Source organism: Apaloderma vittatum, unplaced genomic scaffold (assembly GCF_000703405.1).
Source record: "Apaloderma vittatum isolate BGI_N311 unplaced genomic scaffold, ASM70340v1 scaffold2789, whole genome shotgun sequence".
NCBI lineage: Eukaryota > Metazoa > Chordata > Aves > Trogoniformes > Trogonidae > Apaloderma > Apaloderma vittatum.
The window spans coordinates 14,160-34,288 of NW_009734429.1; the positions used below are offsets into that span (position 1 = coordinate 14,160).

The 20,129-nt window shown below is 38.4% G+C and overlaps 1 protein-coding gene across 1 annotated transcript in view; it reads left to right on the top strand.

Moving 5' to 3' along the window:
- The window catches only part of PRKDC (protein kinase, DNA-activated, catalytic polypeptide), a gene marked incomplete at both ends in the record, with an annotated part of 74,546 nt that overhangs the window by 13,285 nt on the left and 41,132 nt on the right, over positions 1-20,129 (top strand). Inside the window, 22 exons of the mRNA XM_009876242.1 lie at positions 151-282; positions 567-716; positions 1,153-1,268; positions 1,947-2,106; positions 3,077-3,163; positions 3,537-3,656; positions 4,017-4,176; positions 5,002-5,108; positions 6,101-6,191; positions 7,540-7,703; positions 8,338-8,490; positions 9,657-9,764; positions 11,903-12,129; positions 12,500-12,594; positions 13,505-13,604; positions 14,359-14,492; positions 15,014-15,268; positions 16,252-16,478; positions 17,365-17,573; positions 17,710-17,842; positions 18,860-19,018; positions 19,330-19,533. Coding sequence (XP_009874544.1) covers positions 151-282; positions 567-716; positions 1,153-1,268; positions 1,947-2,106; positions 3,077-3,163; positions 3,537-3,656; positions 4,017-4,176; positions 5,002-5,108; positions 6,101-6,191; positions 7,540-7,703; positions 8,338-8,490; positions 9,657-9,764; positions 11,903-12,129; positions 12,500-12,594; positions 13,505-13,604; positions 14,359-14,492; positions 15,014-15,268; positions 16,252-16,478; positions 17,365-17,573; positions 17,710-17,842; positions 18,860-19,018; positions 19,330-19,533 — 3,291 coding nt within the window. The remainder of the gene's footprint in view (positions 1-150; positions 283-566; positions 717-1,152; positions 1,269-1,946; positions 2,107-3,076; positions 3,164-3,536; positions 3,657-4,016; positions 4,177-5,001; positions 5,109-6,100; positions 6,192-7,539; positions 7,704-8,337; positions 8,491-9,656; positions 9,765-11,902; positions 12,130-12,499; positions 12,595-13,504; positions 13,605-14,358; positions 14,493-15,013; positions 15,269-16,251; positions 16,479-17,364; positions 17,574-17,709; positions 17,843-18,859; positions 19,019-19,329; positions 19,534-20,129) is intronic.

The following is a 20,129-nucleotide window of genomic DNA, read 5'->3' on the forward strand; positions in this document are numbered from 1 at the left end:
CATGGTGACCCATGAATTTTTTCCATCTTATTTCCTCCCTGCGCTGTCCTGTTCAGGAGGGAAGTGATAGAGTAGCTTGGTGGGTACCTGGTGTCCAGCCAAGGTCAACCCACCACAGCAGCGTTTCTGAGGAATATTGTATCTTTTCAGGATTTTTTTGGAAAAGAAACTTCTGGATCAGAAGAATCCCTTGAAGTTGGAGAGGTTAGGACAAGGAAAGTACCAACATATAAGGACTATTTGTATCTCTTCAGAAGTCTACTGAACTGTGACACAATGAAGGTAAAAGCATAGTTAACATGGGAAATCAAAAAGAAGCGTAACCCTGAGTCTTATCACTGCTTTTCTAACCCTCGACTTTTTCCAAATGTCATGCTGTAGAAGAACTGTTTCTTGGATTTAGTGGGATTTTGTACCTGATAAATGAATTAAACAGGGGTGAATTTAGGCTTCCATAGCTGAGAACGATCAAAAGCTGGATTCTCTGGGTCATTCAAATCTTGATTTGTAAATTCAAGAAATAATTTTGATTTGTTTTGAAACATGAACTTTTTCTTCCTATAAAGGAGTGTGTTTTTGAAGATGAAAACTTTCTTACTGCAAGTTCGCCACTGCAGTCCCTGAGTCGTTTGCTCTATGATGAACTTATAAAATCTATTTTGAAGATTATTGAGAAATTGGACCTGACTGTTCAGAAGCTGGATGTTAATGAACAGGTGAGTCCTGATGACTTGTCCATTAATTGGTGCTCTTGTAGGGGGATGAAAATCCCATTCCCTGTTTTGTTCTCTTTATGCTTAGGTAGCTCCTTACAGTGTCCTTGAAGTAACATTCATACTACGCAAAATAATATTTTTTAATATTACACTGCAGTATTAGGAGATGGAAACGCCAGAATTAGTAGAAGTTCCCAGAATCCATTATTTTAGACTCTCTACTCTGACATCTAGTGGTTTTCATTTTTCTACTTGCTTTCTCCTTAGAAGGATGCATCCCCTTTTATTTCTTTCAGTCATTGATTTGTCCATTATTAGTCCTTTGTGACAAACTAGCAGCTGGAAAAAACGGCATATGTTTATCTGGAAAAAAAAGGTGTAAATGCTTTCTGTGTTGTCACAGATCCAGTGTTCTTACTTCAATATTTATTTTCAGGATGAAAATGAAACTGACAGTGCTCTGGTTTGGCCTACTTCTGACCCTGCTTCAAACCTTCAGCCAACAAAGCTGACAGATTTTATTGCCTTTGTGAATCTTGTGGAATTCTGCAGGTATTAATATGGTTTTATGTAATTCGGAAGTAAGAAAGTGGTTGGAAGAAATTTGAAGTGAGATTTATTTAAGGTGCCTGTTTCTGACTTAGGACAATGTATTTCAAAATACATGAGGTGATTAGCAGGGGCACAATAAGTGTGTTTCAGACATCTGTGTGAGGTAAAAGCGTGCTAGCTTAACAGCTCGAAGTTTTTTAAAGAGTGTGGGAGGCAAGTAATTCACTTTCATTATTTGGGTGTAATTGTCTTTCAGGATATGTTGTAACTTTTAGTATTATACTGAGCATGTATCCTAAATACTTCAGAGGCCTAGTGTTGGGCGTTAAGTGAAAAGTACAGCGTTGTTTGCCTGTGGAGGTGCAGCTGATTTCCCTTAGTAGTACTGCAGTCTCGGTAATAAAGTGTGGTGTGATGCGGGAGTATATGTGTTTGTATAAATTCAATAACAAGATATAATGAGGAAGAAATGGCTTTACACTGTAAAGCAAAATAAAAATACTCCTTGGCTTGCCTCAGAAGGCAGCATGTAATTATTTCCTCACTGTCTTTGGAGCTGCTGTGTTATAGCAATACTCCTCTTTCTTGTATTGACTTCAAAGTTTGAAAAAAGGTGAAACAGACATTTTATTTGGTTTATTTTTTTTTTCTTGTATATTTTCTGTGCATCTGTTTTAGAGAGGTACTTCCAGAGAGGCATGTTGAATACTTTAATCCTTGGGTATATTCCTTTGGTTATGAGCTTATTATCCATTCAACAAGACTACCTCTTATTAGTGGATTCTACAAGCTACTTTCTGTTACAATGAAAATTGCCAAGAAAATAAAGTACTTTGAGGTAAGATCTCTTTTTCCCAACAGAGGAGTGACATATTGTGTTAATGATGATGCAATTCTTATATAAATGTCTTTTATGCACTATGGAAAATAATTCATTGAGACTGGTATCCTGTTGTTTCAAATGATTATGGCATGCTCTGCCTCTGTAGTTACAAGCACACTGAAGGCAAAAATTTAGACTAGAAGCCCAGTTTCTGAAGAGACACCATCTATGCATAATGCTCTTTCCAAAATCCTGAGCTAGGTGAACAGAGGGATGGGAAATACCCTTGCAGTGCAGGTGGTAGAGAAGATAGCTTGGAGATCAGAAATGATCTAGCCAGAGGAGCAGAGACATGTATGAGTTCATGTATAAGTTAATTACTCAGCTCCTGGGGTACACTTGTGTTGATGCTCCCTGACTTTCACAGGGGATAACGATGTGCCGTTGGTGGACGCACCACCTGCGGTATGGAGAGCTCTAGTAGAGTGCCAGGGCTGTGTCCCCTCGTGTGTGTAGCCCACCGCAGAACCGGCCCTGCCACTGCTGGTGATAGCACCAGGTGAAGCAAGTTTGGGAACTCATCAGTGTAGGTGCTTGTGCTGTAGATGCTGTTGTGAACTGCCCTTTCCTTATTCTACCAGCATTTTTGTCACCTGGGTATCCATGGTTAGAGATGTTATTTTCTTTTAGGTTTTGCTACATAGGTGGACAAGGAGAAAATTAAGCCATTTAAAAGTTATTTTTTCAGTCATGTGTATCTTGCTTATTTGGGTGATAATAAGAGTATTCCAAAAAGTTGACTCTCAGGGCACTGTATTAAGGTTTGTTTCTGAGCTTTGAGTGAACAAACATACATTTCCAGTTTTCACTGGTGCCAGCTTCATATTGCACAGCGACATATGTATTCTGAGTTGAACTTGTGCTTTCTATTCATACTGGGTACTACATTTTTTAATATGGTTGACTTCTGTTTTCTGTTTGGTAGGGTGTCAGTCCAAGGAGTCTCAGAAAATGTCCTGAAGACCCAGAAAAGAAATCTTGCTTTGATCTGTTTGTAAAGTTTGGAAAAGAGGTAAGTGATTTGCTGGCTAACTTTCATTGTCTGAATATAAACCTATGTGACTCAATCAAAACTCTATCTTCTGAGAAATTTTGTATGTATGGTAGAAGTATTCCAGTTCTTTGAATTACACAACATAGTGGAGGTTTAAGATATTTTACTGTCTGTTTTCTGTTTAATGCCAGAAGAAGTGTATTGGTCACCTGTTCATGTACCGTTGAGAAATAACTGCATAATTGTACATTAAATATTTTCTGATAACAATCTGCAGGTGAATGGGATTCCAGTATTGGTTTTGAGTTGTTTGTATTACATGGATATTGATACAGGTAAATCAGAATTTTAGAACGTTTATTTGTTCCTGATCTTTTTATCTGAATTTTAGGTTGCGGCAAAAATGAAACAGTATAAGGATGAGTTGTTGGCATCCTGTCTGAATTTTTTGCTCTCTTTGCCCCATGACATCATCATGCTTGATATAAAAGCGTATATTCCCGCACTCCAGGTAGGTCAAAGTGATGTACAGCTAACACTATTTTTTCTAAATTGCATACAAAAATTCTGGAGCAAAGTTAGTATCCTGTTGAGCAACTAAGTTCACTATTGAATTTTGTACTGTCTTCGGTGGGATAGTGACTTGACTTTTTGAATCATCAAGTAAATTGTCAGAATTTGCTTTTGCACTAAGCTGACTCTGTTAGTGCCTGAGTGATCTTGAGCGAGACGTTAAGCAGACAAAAATTATTAGCAAGGAAGATGTATTGTATGCTAAGTGCTTTCAAATATGGTTGTGGGGTTTTTTTAGCCTTTAAACAGTAGTAGTCAATAAAAATGAAAGACTGATAGTTTTACATTTTATATGTAGAACGCATTTAAGCTGGGCCTTAGCTGTGCCCCAATGGCTGATCTGGGACTGGATGCTTTGGAAGATTGGTCAGCTCACATCCCCAGACATATAATACAACCTTACTACAAGGATATTCTGCCTCTTCTCGACGATTATTTGAAAAACTCTTCATCCACAGGTACATACAGGCAAAAAAATGTTAGTCTTGAGGAACAGAAAAACAATTTTTTCAGAGTTACGCCTAAATGTATGGATGTGATGTACTACTCGTCTATATTGTTTGCTTCCTGTGGTTGGGAACAATGTAACTTCTCTAACACTTCAGAATTTGTCTTTTTCTTAAACTAGGATTTATTTGCCACCGCTTAAAAATCATTAGTTGTTGCCATTTTATATACCACTTCTCTGTGATTTGTCCTCTATATCCTTAAATCAGCATAGATTGCACTAATAGAAACATATTTTCCTTGATTAAGATTTTGAATCAGAATCACAGTATGTCAGAGGTTGGAAGGGACCTCAAAAGATGATCTAGTCCAGCCCCCCTGCCAGAGCAGGATCACCTACAGTAGGTCACACGGGAACATGTCCAGGTGGGTTTTGAATGTCTCCAGAGAAGGAGACTCCACAACCTCCCTGGGCAGCCTGTGCCAGTGCTCTGTCACCCTCACAGGGAAAAAGATTTTTCTAATATTTTTGTGGAACCTCCTATGATCCAGCTTGTACCCATTGCCCCTTGTCCTGTCATTGGACATCACTGAGAAGAGCCTGGCTCTGTCCTCCAGACACTCACCCGTGACATATTTATAAATATTAACAAGGTCACCCTTTGTCCTTCTCTTCTCCAAGCTAGAGACTCAGCTTAAAAAAAAAAAAAGGGGACATCTTAAAAAATAAAAAAGGGGAAAAACAAGAGTGGATTTTTTTAAAGGAACTATGAATTGGTGCATGAGGTGCTGATACAATAAGCTAATATTAATATGCTGGCTTTTTTATTCATCAGCTGAATCACAGAATAACTGGGAGGTAAGGAAACTTTCTCGAGCAGCCCAGAAGGGATTTAATAAAGTCGTGATACAACGTTTAAGAAAAGTGAAGACTCTTTCATTGGTAAGAACACTGTTTCTTTTCAGAGTTAAATGTGAGTTAATCAATTCCTGATGTTTCTCTTCCTTTCTTGCATGCATACTCTTTTTCTGAGGGTTATTACAGTTCAATGAATTCAATTCTACCGTGTGGCTTATAAAGCTATTACATCAGCACAGCTGGAAAGATGTATTCTAGGATAAGGACAGGAGTGAAGCAGAGAAGGAGAACTGAATAGACCCTATAAGTCAGCATCACTGCTAGACTGATATATTATCGAGACAAAAAGCCCTTCACCTAAGATCAGGTCCCAGCTTAGCAGCAGTGCAGTGTGCAAATATGATTTTGTTTATATGTAACTTCTTTTGTATTTAATTATCGTATGGATAGATTCATAGGGTCAGACGTCAAATATACATATCATTTTGACCATTGGTTTCTCAAGTAGCTCAAAATAACTGTAGTTTTATTTGTATATTCTAGTGTGCAAACTAATGTGGAATAAATCTTTTAGGCATGAAATGTTGCTCGTATATATATACGTATACACACATAACTCTTTCCAACCTAGTGGTCTTTGAACAAAATGGGTAAAGTTTACATCCCATACAGGCTGCTTATGGAAATTGGTTGGCTGCTTACATATAGATACAGGATCTAAACTTTGAGTTCTGGGACTAAAACAAATGAGAAGAGTAGTTTTTACTTGAGATTTCTCTCCACTTTTTGGACTATTGTGTGTTACCTGTAGTGATAGAATTTTAACCTTTACTTGAGAAGTGACAGTTGAAAGCCCACAATATGTGATGGAAATGCTTTCTAGTCTTGCCCTCTTCTGCTTCTTGAACCAAAACTTTTTTGTTGATGCGTTTTTTCTCCCCACAGGTTCTTCATTTCACCTTCTTCATCCATATGTTAGTAAATGAAGGTTTTATGGCTCTTATTATCTAAACCCTAGTTACTTCTGCACAGAAGTAACACTTCTTGCACTAATATAAATCTGTTCAATTATTTAGGATGACAGTCCCTCCTTGGAAACAGTGAGGACTAGAGTGGCACGCCTTCTTGGATCTCTGGGAGGGCAGATCAACCACAACTTAATTACAGGTACCTGTCCTGTCAGTGTAAACAAAAATATTTACATGCCTCTGCTGTCTGTCTTGAAAGTAGATTTCAGTGGGGTCTCAACATCGCTTTATGAGAATGCATGAGCTTTTCAAGGAAAACTATTTTCTATTGCTCTTGTTTAAATAAAATTGCTTTTATTCAGTTCTGGAATCTAGGAGAGCAAAGTATTTGCTAACTTACTGTGGAATGCAGAGAGTGTGTAGAAAAGTTCAGTTAAAGGCAAAAAAAATATGCGTCTGAATATCTGAGTTTATTCATTCCCCCCTGCCTCACCCTCTCGCTACAAAGCCGTTTTAAAACTTTGTTCCAGTTTGTAACTCTTTAGTAGTGTTTCCATCTTTTTACAGTAGTTCTTACGTAATCCAGTTTTTCAGAACTGGAGCCTGTGAATGTGTAAGTCTCAGCAAGCTTACTTCTTCACTTGTGAGTTTAAGGTGCACCGTGCCTTTAGTATGTCCAGGTTGCAGGTGTCCATATTAGTGCCTTTGCGCAAAAAAAAAATTTCTCTTCAAACTGTGAGTAAGCTTTAAAATCTAATTATTAGATATCATACAACCTAATTAACACAAAAATGGAAAAATATAGCGTAAGTATCTGAACATGAGATTTAAGGGATAAATTCAGTGCAAAATTTAGTCAGTCTAAAAACTAATGTAGTTGTGCAGAAGTTCCTTGCTTTTGATGCTTACCTTTTTTTTCTTTCTGCCAAGTACTTTTCTGCTGCTTATTCAGAACTACTGTAGGAAAGTAGTATTATTCCTTGGAAATTAAATACAAAGGATGTTCACACTTTTTTAACCAAATCAACAAGTATAGGAATATAGGAATAAGTATGGCAATTTTCCTTGGAGGACATAGCCATAAATGTAGTAATTTTCTGTGCAACTGCAGGAGTTTGTATGTTGAATTTTCTTATCTGACCTGTTCTTCAAGAACCCATTCTTCTTTTATAACAGTAGAAGACAAAAGTAGTATATTGGATATCTTAAAGTCTTTTATATCAAGTGTGGTTTAATGACACCTGGGTTTCTAATTGTCTCCAAACTTACCTGTGTTGAAACTGGAGGTTGCTGCAACTGTCACCTGAAATCTTGACTGCAGTTATTTTTGTCGTGTGGTGACAGAGCATCTATTTGGATGTGCAGTTAAAACCAGCATAAAACTTCTGGTACTTGTAACATCCAGTAGTTTATAAAGCATTAACATCATATGGCAGTCTAGCTGAAGCTGGAATGTTAGCGATTTCTTGACTGAGCTATGGAAATACTTTCTCCACATATATTATATAAAGCTTATTTTTTGCTTTGATCTTTTTCAAATGCATTAGCTACCTCTGCGGAAGAGATGATGAAGAAATGTGTATCCTGGGACACTGAGAAGCGTCTGAGCTTTGCTGTACCATTTGCAGACATGAAGCCTGTCATCTACTTGGATTTATTCTTGCCTCGTGTGACTGAATTGGCTCTTTCTGCAAGTGACAGACAAACAAAAGTATTGATGTTTTTTCTGCATTTTTTTATGCTAGCTGATAAATACTTTATAAAATAATTTCTTCTTTGTTAAGAAAGATATATTTTAATTCATAGGCAGCAATGTACTTCTTTGGTACTCTTTCATGATGACATTATTCTGAGTCTTTAAAAATTATAGAACAGATGTTGCCATAAGCTCTATCAGACAGCATAGTGCTCTGAGAGTTAGACTTAACATAAAAATTAAAATTTTAAACTAGCTGATGTCCAGTGTTGTTTGGCCTCCTTCTCATGTGTAGCCTATGAACTTGTGGGCTCTGTCCAGCAGAGCACTTAAGCAATATTTTGCTGCTTTGCTAGATGTTGATATCCAAAGAAAGTCCAGAACGGACGTATCCTTGAAAGTATCATGATGGGTGACTTATCCAGTGATAAATTTTCTCCAGCTAAAAAGTGACTGCCCATGATAGAGACAGTTAGAACGTGTGTAAATTATTTCCATGGACACGATCTGTTCCTGGAACAGTGATTTAGCATAGATTGGAGTTACTTCTCAAGTACACCCTTTCTTGTGACTCATTCTCTCCTTCTCATAATTTTTTCTTCCCTGTGGAATTAATGGATGCATAACCAAAAGGATTTTTGTATTTCAGGTTGCAGCATGTGAGCTGCTGCATGGCATAGTCACATATATGTTGGGGAAGGCATCTCAGATGCCAGAAGGACATCAGGATCCTCCACCCATGTATCAGTTACATAAGCGAATGTTTCCAGTACTGCTTCATCTTGCTTGTGATGTAGACCAGGTAAACAGATTAATTTATAAGTATTTTAGCTTGTTTAACATACTTCTAAATGTGAGAATTAATTTATAATTTTATTTAGAAGTTATCCTGTTAGAAGTTATCCTGACATGTTGCTTCCCCCACAATGTAATGTATTTTGTAAGCTGAGATTCTATTTCAGGGTTAGTTTTTCAGGATTTCAAGGGTGGAGCGGAAGCCTTTTCAAAGACTTCGGTAATAGAGTGTAATTCATAGTAACTGAGAGGAATGTACAAATACATGAGGGATTTAAGATTCAAACTTCAAGATTCTTTCAAAAAGTGTGCGGTAGTAGCTGCTCTTTATCGCCGCATTTCTTTTTTTTTCTCTAGTAAGTTAGTCTGAGGTGAAGTTGATTATTTAGGCGACAGTTTATAGCTGCCTCATTGAGAACTAAGGTTTATACATTTAATTCAAACTTAAGAACATGGTATTTCTCCTGCTTTGCACGAAACAGAATAGATGCATATGTTCAGCTCCACTGAAATTGCAGCTCTTGCGCCTTTTCAGACTGCTGTTTGGATCCTGGCATCCAGATTCTTTTTTTTTTCTTTTAGACCAAAGAGACTTTGTGCTTTATGTAACCAGTTTAGGTGAAACCCCTTTTGCTGGCATATGACTGAACATAAACCATGGGTAAATAATGTCTGGATTGGTCCAAAGCAGTGCAAACAGGCGTGCACACTGTATTATAAGCGTGTATGTATGCATGTATATTTAATGGTTCCTCCTTTCATGTATTCAATCAGATTGGCTTACAGGTAGAATTGTTGAAATCCAGGAAGTTAGAATAATGTATATGTTAAAGATTAAGAGAGATTGTAGGTCAAAATACAGCTTAAAACAAAATTTCTTTGTTTCCCTGGCTTTATAATGGCCTATCAGTCTGTGGCAGGCAGCGTGCTTTGTCTCAGAGGATCTTACTGAAAGCAAGCTTGGAGAGCTTTTGGAACTAGTTGAATAGAAAGCAGCTAACCAGATTTTAAAAATATTTTAATCCTTGATATGGGACTGGAAAATTAAGCTAATGATTAATTTTATAGACCCTTTTTCAAAGAAGTACTGGTTTTGTTCTTATGTATTTTGAATAGCAAAATAACATAGAAACATATTAATCCTAGAGATGTAGCTGACATTTACTTTTTCAGGTAACAAGACAATTGTATGAGCCTTTAGTCATGCAACTCATTCACTGGTTTACCAACAACAAAAAATTTGAGAGTCAAGATACAGTGTCATTCCTGGAAGCTATCTTGGTAGGTCATAATTCTTTCTTTATTTTTTTTCTGTGTCATGTGACTGTTTTTTACTATCATCATTTTACTGCTGGAAGAACCAGGAGCACGTGAACAGGTATAATGGCTTGTTATTTGTCTGAAACATGGAAAACAGTTCATGGGGTTTTTTTAAGGACTATTTAATGTTTCTTAATTGAGATTTTGATGGTGGATTTCGTTATTTCTTTGGCATTCTAAAATGCAGGTGTAGCATCTTCAAAGTCTTATAAGATTATCGTTGGTGTATTCAAGGAACTACTGAAATACATTCACACCTCTCTGCACCCCCGCACCCAAATGAAAATTGCTTTTGATGTGTGCTCAGTTTTTCTCTTAAGTTTCTCTGCTTTCACCAGGTGCAAAAGTTTTAAGTTTAAAACTAGGTTTTGCATTGAGCAGAAGTAGTAGGAGGCAAGGTAGGCCAGGGGGTTTTGCAGTACTTTTATACATGGAAATCAATGTTGACACACTGTTTCTACAGCAGAGGAAACTGGCACCGTAGAAACGAAAGTTACTTAGACAAGACTCCTAAGCTGGTAGCTGAGACAGGAATAGAGATCCAGATCTTTGAGGCCTAATCTAGTGCTGTGAGGGCTGGAAATGCTGCCTTTCCTTTAGACAGTAGTAATTTTCATAGAATCACAGAATGTGTTGAGCTGGAATGAACCTTTCAAGGTCATCTAGTCCAAGACCCCTGCAGTGAGCAGCGACATGTTTAACTGTATCGGGTTGCTCAGAGCTCCATCAGGCCTGACCTTGAATGTGTCCAGGGATGGGACCTCCACCACCTCTCTGGGCAACCTGTTCCAGTGTCTCACCACCCTCATAGTGAAGAACTTCTTCCTAACATCTAATCTAAATCTACCCTGCTCTAGTTTAAAACCATTGTCCCTCGTGCTATTGCTACACACTCTTGTAAACAGTCCCTCCTCAGCTTTCCTGGAGGCCCTCTTCAGGTACTGGAAGGCCTCTATAAGGTCTCCCTGGTGCTTTATCTTCTCCAGGCTGAACAACCCCAACTCTCTCAGCCTTCCTCATAGAAGAGGTGCTCCAGCCCTTTGATCACTTTTGGAGCCCTCCTCTGGACCCACTCCAACAAGTCCACATCCTTCTTGTGTTGGGATCCAGAGCTGGATGTAGTACTCCAGGTGAGATCTCTCCCTTCAGAGCAGAGGGGCAGAGTCACCTCTCTCCATCTGCTTCTTGTGATGCAGCCCAGGATGTGACTGGCCGCCTAGGCTACAGGCACACATTAGTAGTGGCTCATGTCCAGTTTTTTATCCACCAACACCCCCAACTACGTCTCTCTGGGGCTGCTGCTCTCCAGCACATCATCTTCCAGCCTGTACTGATAATGTGGATTGCCCTGACACAGGTGCAAGACCTTGCACTTGGCCTTGTTGAACCTCATGTGGTTCACATGGGCCTACTTCTCCATCTTGTCTAGGTCCCTTTGGTTGACATCCCGTCCCTATGGCGTGTCTACCTCACCACTCCACTAGGTGTCATCCTCAAACTTGCTGAGGGTGCACTGGATCCCACTGTCTATGTCGTTGATGAAGGTACTCAAGAGCACTGGCCCCGGCACAGACCCATGAGGGGCACAATTTGTCACCCATCTCCATCTGCACATTGAGCCATTGACCACAGCCCTCTGTCTGTGACCATCCAACCAATTCCTTATCCACTGAGCAGTCCACCCATCAAATCTACATCTCTCCAATTCAGAGAGAAGGATGTTGTGGGGGACTGTGTCCTAGGCCTTGCAGATGTCCAGATAGATGACGTCCATTGCTTTTCCCTTGTCCATTGATGCAGTCATTCCATCATAGAAAGCCATTAGGTTGGTCAGGCTGGACTTGCCCTTGGTGAAGCTAAGTTGGCTGTCTTAAATCACCTCCTTGTCCTCCATGTGCCTTAGCAGAGCCTCAGGGAGGATCTGTTGCATGATATTCCCAAGCCGAGAGGTTATTTGAACTTTTGTTATTTCTGGGAAACTGTGAGTACAGTTTTTTAATTTATTAGTAATACTGTCTAAATAAGCTGCTCTAGTACTACACTGAGACTGTGGCAGGGTTTTTGCTTTGTTCTAATGAAATAATCTTGTGTGGTTTCAGAGTGGCATAGTGGATCCAGTTGACAGCACTTTGAGAGATTTCTGTGCTCAGTGTGTGCGAGAGTTTTTGAAATGGTCTATCAAGCAGACGACACCGAGACAGCAGGAGAAAAGCCCAGCAAACACCAAGTCTCTTTTTAAACGGTTGTATAGTCTCGCTCTTCATCCCAGTGCTTTTAAGAGATTGGGTGCAGCACTTGCTTTTAACAGCATCTACAGAGAATTTAGGTGAGCAAACAGCTTGAAATGGTAACTAGCTTGGACTAAAGGTTCAAGAACATAAAAAGGATTAGGTGTAGAACTCAAATAGTCATCATTAAGGTACATGACAGCTGTAAAATTGAGTTACATAGCATATTCGCTTTTAGTTATGATTTTGTAGTGGGCTTTCTGCAAGTGGAGAGTATATGTTTAAATTTGTATTACGAATTTATGGGAAGTTACGCCTTTTAAAGGTGGTCAGCAAATTTCATTGCTATTTTTTAGAGCTCATGCAGTTTATCTCTATGCTATTTTAGTTTGTTTCTTTAATTAGAATTTCACACTTAGTGTTTCCTCTACTCATGTTTCTCATCAAGTTTATTTCTGGTTTTTAAAGGGAGGAAGATTCTCTGGTGGAGCAGTTTGTATGTGAAACATTGGTTGTATTTCTGGAAAGTTTGGCGTTAGCCCATACAGATGAGAAATCATTAGGTGAGCTATAGTTAAATTAACTATGGAGTGAAAAAAAAAAAAAGACATCCTGTTGAATCTTGGATTAAAATTGAAAAACTACTATAACCGTAGGAACCTTGACAGCATATGAAGGATTGTTTTTCATTACTAGAAGAGAGGTTAATATATGGAGGTGGAAGATTTTTGAGTCCATGTGAACCTGTTCACATTTACTGTGTTTTATAGTAGCACCAAAAATGCTAATGGTGCTTCTGATTTGAGTCCTGTTTTTGCAGTTACACAGTGTAAAAATGCAGCTTGATGGGAGTCTTTAGTCTGCTCTTTTATAGCAAACAAAATGATCCAGAAACTGACATTTCTATATATTCTGTGGAAGATTTTCACTGTTTTGTAATACCCTTTCCTGATTGCCTTGTCACTCTACAATAGTATGTAGTAGCTATGTGAAGAATCTATGACCTCTTCCACAGTACTAAGGATTCTTCAGTAAACCTGCTTTTCTCTTTTTTCTTTTTTTTCTCCATTCTCTGACTTTCATTGATTAATACTCATTAGAACATAAATCCAAAAACTGATGTTTCAAAGCTTTATTTCTTTCAGAAAAAAAGTTCAAGATATAAAAAAGTCTCCCTAGAAGAAATACTCAGCTTGGGAAAATTTTATAGCTTCTTTAAACATGATCACAGAAAGTGGAATATACAGTTTTGTAGTAGAGGCCTCATGGCTGGCTAAGGCCATTTTAGCCTGTCTGCTGTTTGATGGGTTCATTCTGCAGCCTTGAAAAATTTACTGTAGAAGCACAGAGTAGCGGAGCTCACAGACATCGTGCTGCGTGTGAGCCTCTTCCACCATTTCTATAGTGCTAATACCTTGATTCATTTAACCAAGTTACTAGCATTTATTTATAGATGTCAATTCTCTCTAACAGGCACCACTCAACAATGTTGTGATGCTATTAATCACCTGAAGCGCATAATCAAGCATAAAGCACCTTCTCTGAACAAGGAAGGAAAACGACGAGTACCACGGTCTGCCTTTTTTTTTTCTTAATATTGCATTTTATTTAACAGCATATGTAGTTCCATTAAACTCTTGGGATTCTGAGTAAGGAATTCATCCTGTGGCTGTTGCTGGTGCATTGTTTATAATAATGTTAGCAGTGGTGCTACAGAGTGCTTGGAAGAATCTCTGAAGTCTTTCTTGTTGCTGTTAAGTATTAGCAGAAGTAGGAAAAGCTGCAATAGGATAATCAGCAATTAAAGAGGGGTAGCAAAGAAGATGGAAGAAGCAAGAATACATTCAGTGTCAGACCTGATTGAGCACGAGGTTGGACTAGAGACCTCCCAAGGTCCTTTTTTACTTCAATTATGATGTGATCCTAAAGAAACAGGCAGGTGAAGTCCGAGAGTTGGCTCACTGGTGTGGCATTTGCTAAGTTAGGAGACTGAGTAATTAGGGATGGGGAAGAGCTGTGTGAGTTTGTTTAAGCTTTAATCTCCATTTTTCTCTCTTTGAGTGTTAAAAAGAGAAGAGACATGATTCTGCTTTTTAAGTTGTTGCCACAGGTGCTCTGGGGACCCAAAACAGAGTGAGGAGAAGGGAAAACAGTGCAAGATGTGCTTATAGAATTGCTCTTCCTTATAGTGCAGATGGGTTGAGATTTGATAGACAAAAGGACGTTCATAATGATACTGGAACATTTTGATTTGTTTTTTAAACTGGAAGACTGTGGCGTCTTGATAGATGTCAAGAGGACTGATAATCTCTAATATTTTTGTGCAGAGGATTTCCAGCTACTAAGTCAGTGTGTCTTCAGGATGTTGTCATGTGGCTCTTAGTGCAGTGTGGACGACCTCAAACAGAGTGCCGACATAAAGCCATGGAGCTCTTTTATGAATTTGTTCCTTTACTACCAGGTATTTTAAGTCACAATGCACTATTATGTATCTTTGCGTTCTAAATACCGCATATGCCTTCCCTCTGTGTTTTCTGTGCAAAGTATTAATTACAATAAAAAATATTTTTGTAAATGTCCGTTGAGTGCTGTTAAATAGAAACTGAGTAGCTGCTCGTACTGGAAATCAAATACTGTGAGAACCTCAGGCTTTATGGGATGTTTATGGGCATAGAACAGGGGTTTATTGCGAAGTTTCAGCCAGGGAGGAGAACTTACAGGCCCAGACCTGCCGTTGTATCCCGCTATGAAGGCAGTGTTTGCTGACTGGGAACTAGTGGGAGTGTCTCACAAATTGGCCTCTTGCCTGTGGGCGATTTAAGCAGTATGACCAAGGCTAGGCCAGAACCAATACCTTTTCTGCTTGGAAGACCCATTTAAAACACAAAGTTTGGGCATGTCAGTCCACTTGCTTCTACCTCCTCGCTAGTTTGAAATGTGTTTTCCTTGCAGAATTTATATTTCTGGGTTTATTTCTATCAGGAAACAAGTCTCCATCTTCTTGGCTGGATGATGTTCTAAAAAACCAAGATGTTTCTTTCCTCATAAACAAATTTGAAGGAGGTGGCAGTGATGCCAGAAGTCCATATGGGATCCTTTCTCAGCCAACTCTCCGTGATATGCAGGAGCCCTTCAGTTTACAGACTGTCATGCGGTGGATGGATATGTTTTTGGCAGCGCTGGACTGCTACAATACATTCTTTGACCTGCGAATGATCAAACCTCATGAAATACTGGGTGAGTGATTTAACAGTTGCATTAGGATGATTCATGTCTGATGAGTTTCTAACTTGGACTTTAAGCTTCTTTCTTACATGGAGAATTGATGAATTCTACAAACTGTCGCTAAGGTTTCAATGACAGTTGTACTGGATGTTTTTTGATGAAGAATTGTTTTGTTAATAATGTATCTTAAAAAATTTCCTTATAGTCCTAGAAATACATCTTTACATTTCTGTCTTTCAGTCATCCACACACTAGCAGCTTCTTTTATGCTATCTCATCTTCAAAAATTATTCCATTCTTCAAAAATTATTCTGTATAGCTAATTTTTTTCTGCTGAGGAGAGTAATAGATTTATTTTTATTTTTTAAATCCTTCCAAAGCTGTTTACCTGCTCTTTATTAACGTCTGGAGGGAGCTATCTGAAAGCAATGGAAGAAGTCCCCTTTTCGCTTCAACACCCTTACATGTTACATTTTTTGCTCTGTGCTTGAATTTTGATCAGGTGCGTAGTAGTTCCTTGTGCAGCCATTGAGTCTCTCAAAATGCAGGTCTAAACAAAATGCTTTATATCACTGATAGTGTAATTGCATAGTTACTTCATACACGAAAAGTTCCAGTTACTTCATATGTGAAAAGTTCCAGGTGGTCTGCCTGTCAGTGTCATCTCTGTTTTAGTTTAAAACAGCACTATTAAGATCATTGCTGGATGCAGTTAGCATAGGGCTAAATTATTCAAAACTAGAAATACAAAATTTTTATCCATTTTATTACACATGCCTAAATTATCACCATTAGTAAGTGCTTGTAATAGTGAATGAAGACTACTCTTCACTCCCCAGGATGGAACTAGCACAGGGCTTTCAGGAAACACTGACGTGAGATGTGGTCGCTTTCTGTTTGTTGTCTCAGTGTGACTGTTTTCTTCCAAACACAAAATAACATATTAAAAAATTGAGAGCTCCTGTACCGTTTCAACTTAGTATGATCCTTCTTAGGTGCAGGTGAAAGGTCCTCATTCTTAGAAGCCGTGCGGTTCTTCCTTGAAACTCTTGCTTTGCACGACATCCACGCAGCAGAGCGGTGCTTCGACTGCAGTTCGAAAGGCAGCACGTTCAGTCCACAAGAGAGGGACACGTATAATTACAGCAAGTGTACCATTATAGTCCGAATCATGGAGTTTGTCACCATGATCTTGGAAATGTGCCAGCAGGATTTCTGGAAGGTAGGCACTGAAATTGGAAAAGCTCAAAATTTTGTATGTGGTTAAAAGAATTGTGTTTTTGTTGTGAGGTTAGTTCGCTGAAGAGCATCACCTTTAGCTGTGCTTTAATTCAAATTGGTGACCAAGCATCGCAAACTGTTCGTTGCATGTAGGTGAAAAGAATTGCACAGTTGAATTTTAGTGGGTGATGTAGAATTGTTTAGAGGAATTTATACTTCCTCTATATTCCAATTCTATATTGACTATGATATTCCTGTATGTTGAATATGAGATTTTTGTTTTGTCTGGAGTACTTGCAATGCATGTTTCCTGTGTGACTCCTGGTGACTTTAAATGTGTGCGGGTGATAGGTGATTAAAAGGTGGAAAGGCAGATAATGGCAATTCTTTCTTGAATTCGGTACAGATATTCAGGTCTCTCCACTTGCCTAGCTTTGACACCATGTAAACAGTATTTAGTTGTATAAAGCATAGTACTTATGAATCTCTTATGAAATCTACGCTGCCAAGTTTAATTCTGAGACTGTGAGTGTCTCTGGTTTTCAGTAAATCTCTTGCAGTGTGCAGAGGTGTACATCTGGATTTGAATGTGATTCCAGATGTATAATCAAGACAAAGAGGACTGTTTGGAGTTAAAAGATCTTATATGCAGTTTGATGAGGTAGCATATATCCTATGTATATTTTCATGGATACTTAATTTCAGTGTAATGGCATGACTGAGTGAAAGTCAGACATATCATAGAGAAAGAAAATGTCCCTTAGTGAGAATACTGTTCCATTTTTATTTTCATTTTAGATAGAAAATGATACATTATGAAAAATAAAATTAGGAAGTGTAAATTAATTTTAAAATAAAGCTTTTATTTAGTGTTTTGTTCTTTCTAGCTACTTGAGAAGGATCTGCTTAATGCAAGCCTTATAGAGCTTCTGGTGGTGACAGTGTGTGATCCGTCACACATTGGCTTTAACACAGCTGATGTGCAAGTCACGAAAAAGCTCCCAGATATCTCAGTAAGACTCATGAAAGCTTTGATGAAATCTCCCTATAAGGAATCTTTGAAACTATGCTTAAAAAAAAGAATCACACCACAGAGGTAAGTAGAGGCTTTCTGGTAAGCATGAATCCAGAAGAAATACTACTCGCCATGAAAAATGGAAAGTAAATGTTGTGTACAGTTGCATATGGAGCTCCCCACCAACATGAGTTTATTACTTCTTTTTTCTCATTAGCCTTGAGGACCTTTGTTCTGTTGATCTGTTTAATTCAGATGCACGTTTTGATCAAGTTAGGTTTAGTGCTGTCCTTTCTGCCTGCAAGCAACTCCAGAAATCTGGCCTGCTTCAGTCCGTTCTTCGCAATGAGGTAATTGTTTATTCAGAAAAAAATGGTGATCATTTTTATACAGTAAAGAGCTCTTCTTGTTCAAAAGTCCAATATAAAAACAGAGGACAGATCAGATGAAGAAGTTGTATAAAATGAGATCAACAGTGAAGAGTTGGTTTTGAATGGAATCAAATAAATGTTTTAGGTTTATTCTACAAATCTGAGTAGCACAAAACTGAGATTTGAACAATCTTTGTGATTACATCTTGTCTTTGTCCAATTTCCAGGGCCTGAAGGCATCCAGAATGTACCTAAAAATTCCTTTTACTGAGCTTCAAAGTACAGAAATTCTTAAACAGAGATCATTCAAAGTGATGAGGGAAATTAGAAAAGGAATATCTTCTGGCTCATCAAAAGCAATATAGTGGGTCTGAGTTGCAGGAAAACAGGTTAGAGAGCTGTTGGGGGATGGGGATCTGAGCTATATTACTTGAATTCTTTCTAGTAAGTTTCTGGTTGTAGTAAGACTTTATTATACTTTGGGGAGTTGAAGGAAAACAGACTAAGCAATAGCCACAAGGACTGAGAATTTTTCTGGTGGTGAGCAAGGCTATATTTAACAAGTAACAAAATATTTAATTTCTGTGGGGTGTTTGCCACCCAGCCTCTTCGTCTAAACAAAAGCTGGAGCTGTGATAGTAGGATGATGGTGTTTAAGGAGCTGCACGGTTTATCTTTTGTGGCCTGCCCATTTTGAGTAAGGTGTTCATTGTATTTTTGTAGCAATGATATTACCTGAAAAAAATCTCAGGGAGGATCAGAAAACTTTTAAAGATTTTTTTCAAATTACTATTAGTTTGTGCTGAACTTTGTACACAACACTTGTTCCTCAGTTAGAAAGGTATCTTCTCATAGTATATTTGCATCATTTTATAAGAAAATGACCTGGAGTTCAAGTGTTTTCATTAGCTGCACAGGTGGATTGGAAGGTCCTTATGTTATTTTTTTCAGCTTATATTTATTGTCACTTGTTTGTTCGTTTGTTTATTTCCGTAGGATGAAGGGCCTCATTTCTCAGTTGGCTCTAAGCTTCTTTCAGTTGTGTATAAAGGCATTGCACCTGGGGGAGAAAGGATCTCTCTTCCATCGTTAGACGTCAGCAGTAAGCGATTAGCTCATAGTGTCCTGCAGCTAGCCTTTGCCATTGATGACCAGGTAGGATATGGTTCTCCAGTTTTAATACTCAATCATCATTTTATACTCATTATTAAGTCTTTCACCCGTATTTTGGGTAGAAGAGGCTGATTCATACTCGTACAGTGAAGCAGTGAGGATTCTCTAGCTTAATTGAGTGATGATTGGAGATAACAAGCATTTCAGTATTCTGTCTGTGCTTTATTTTCAGGCATTATGGTAGCATAAAACACTTTGGGATGGGAGCCTTAAAAGACTCACACATGTTTTAAGAAATAAGTGAAAGTTGATGTGCTTGAGATAACCCTGTCTCTATACCTTAATTTTCACAGTGTGAGGAGCTAGTAAGCCTACTGTTGAACACAGTAGTGTTATCTGTGCCGCTATCGGGAGCATCCCAGAAGCACCTCATCAATTTTTCTCATGGACAGTATTTCTACAGCCTGTTCTCAGAAACCCTCAATGAACAGCTGCTGAAAAACGTGGATGTGATCGTAGTCCAGCTTATGGAATCATCTGTCAGCAATCCCCAAATGGTATTCAACTTCTGTAAAAAGATAAACTCAAAAGGGAATGTTAGAAGTAACACTTTTTTTGTTGTTACAGGTGGATGTGACTGAGGGTGTAGTGGGGAAAAAGGGCGTTTCGTTGCACTTCAGACAGTGTTGTACTGATAGGGTTTTTTATTTTTTTTGTCACGATGTTACCTTCATGATCTCTGGCAGCCTGTCATAGCTTAGGCTGTCTCCTGTCGTATGTCCAACTGAGTGTAAAGTGCTACCTGTTACCTATCCTGAACTCTGTGATTTTCAGGATTTTTTTTGCATAGTACTTCAGATCAAGAATGTCCTTTCAAAGCAAGTCGGATTGTTCGCATTTACGGTGCTTTGACTTTCATTTCAGAGTGGTCCCAGAGCATGTTGACTGCGTTTGTTTTGGATAAAACTAAACTGGAAAATTGACTTCAACCGCTAATGGGCATTTAGTCCACAGGACTAGAGTAGAGCTAAATCAAGGTATTAAACAGAGAGACATACACACACAAAGCCTCTCTGTGACCTGAAATAAATGCAGGGTAGTTGTCATGTGCTCAGTCTCAGCACGATGTGTTTTCCTCAACGGATTTTTTATT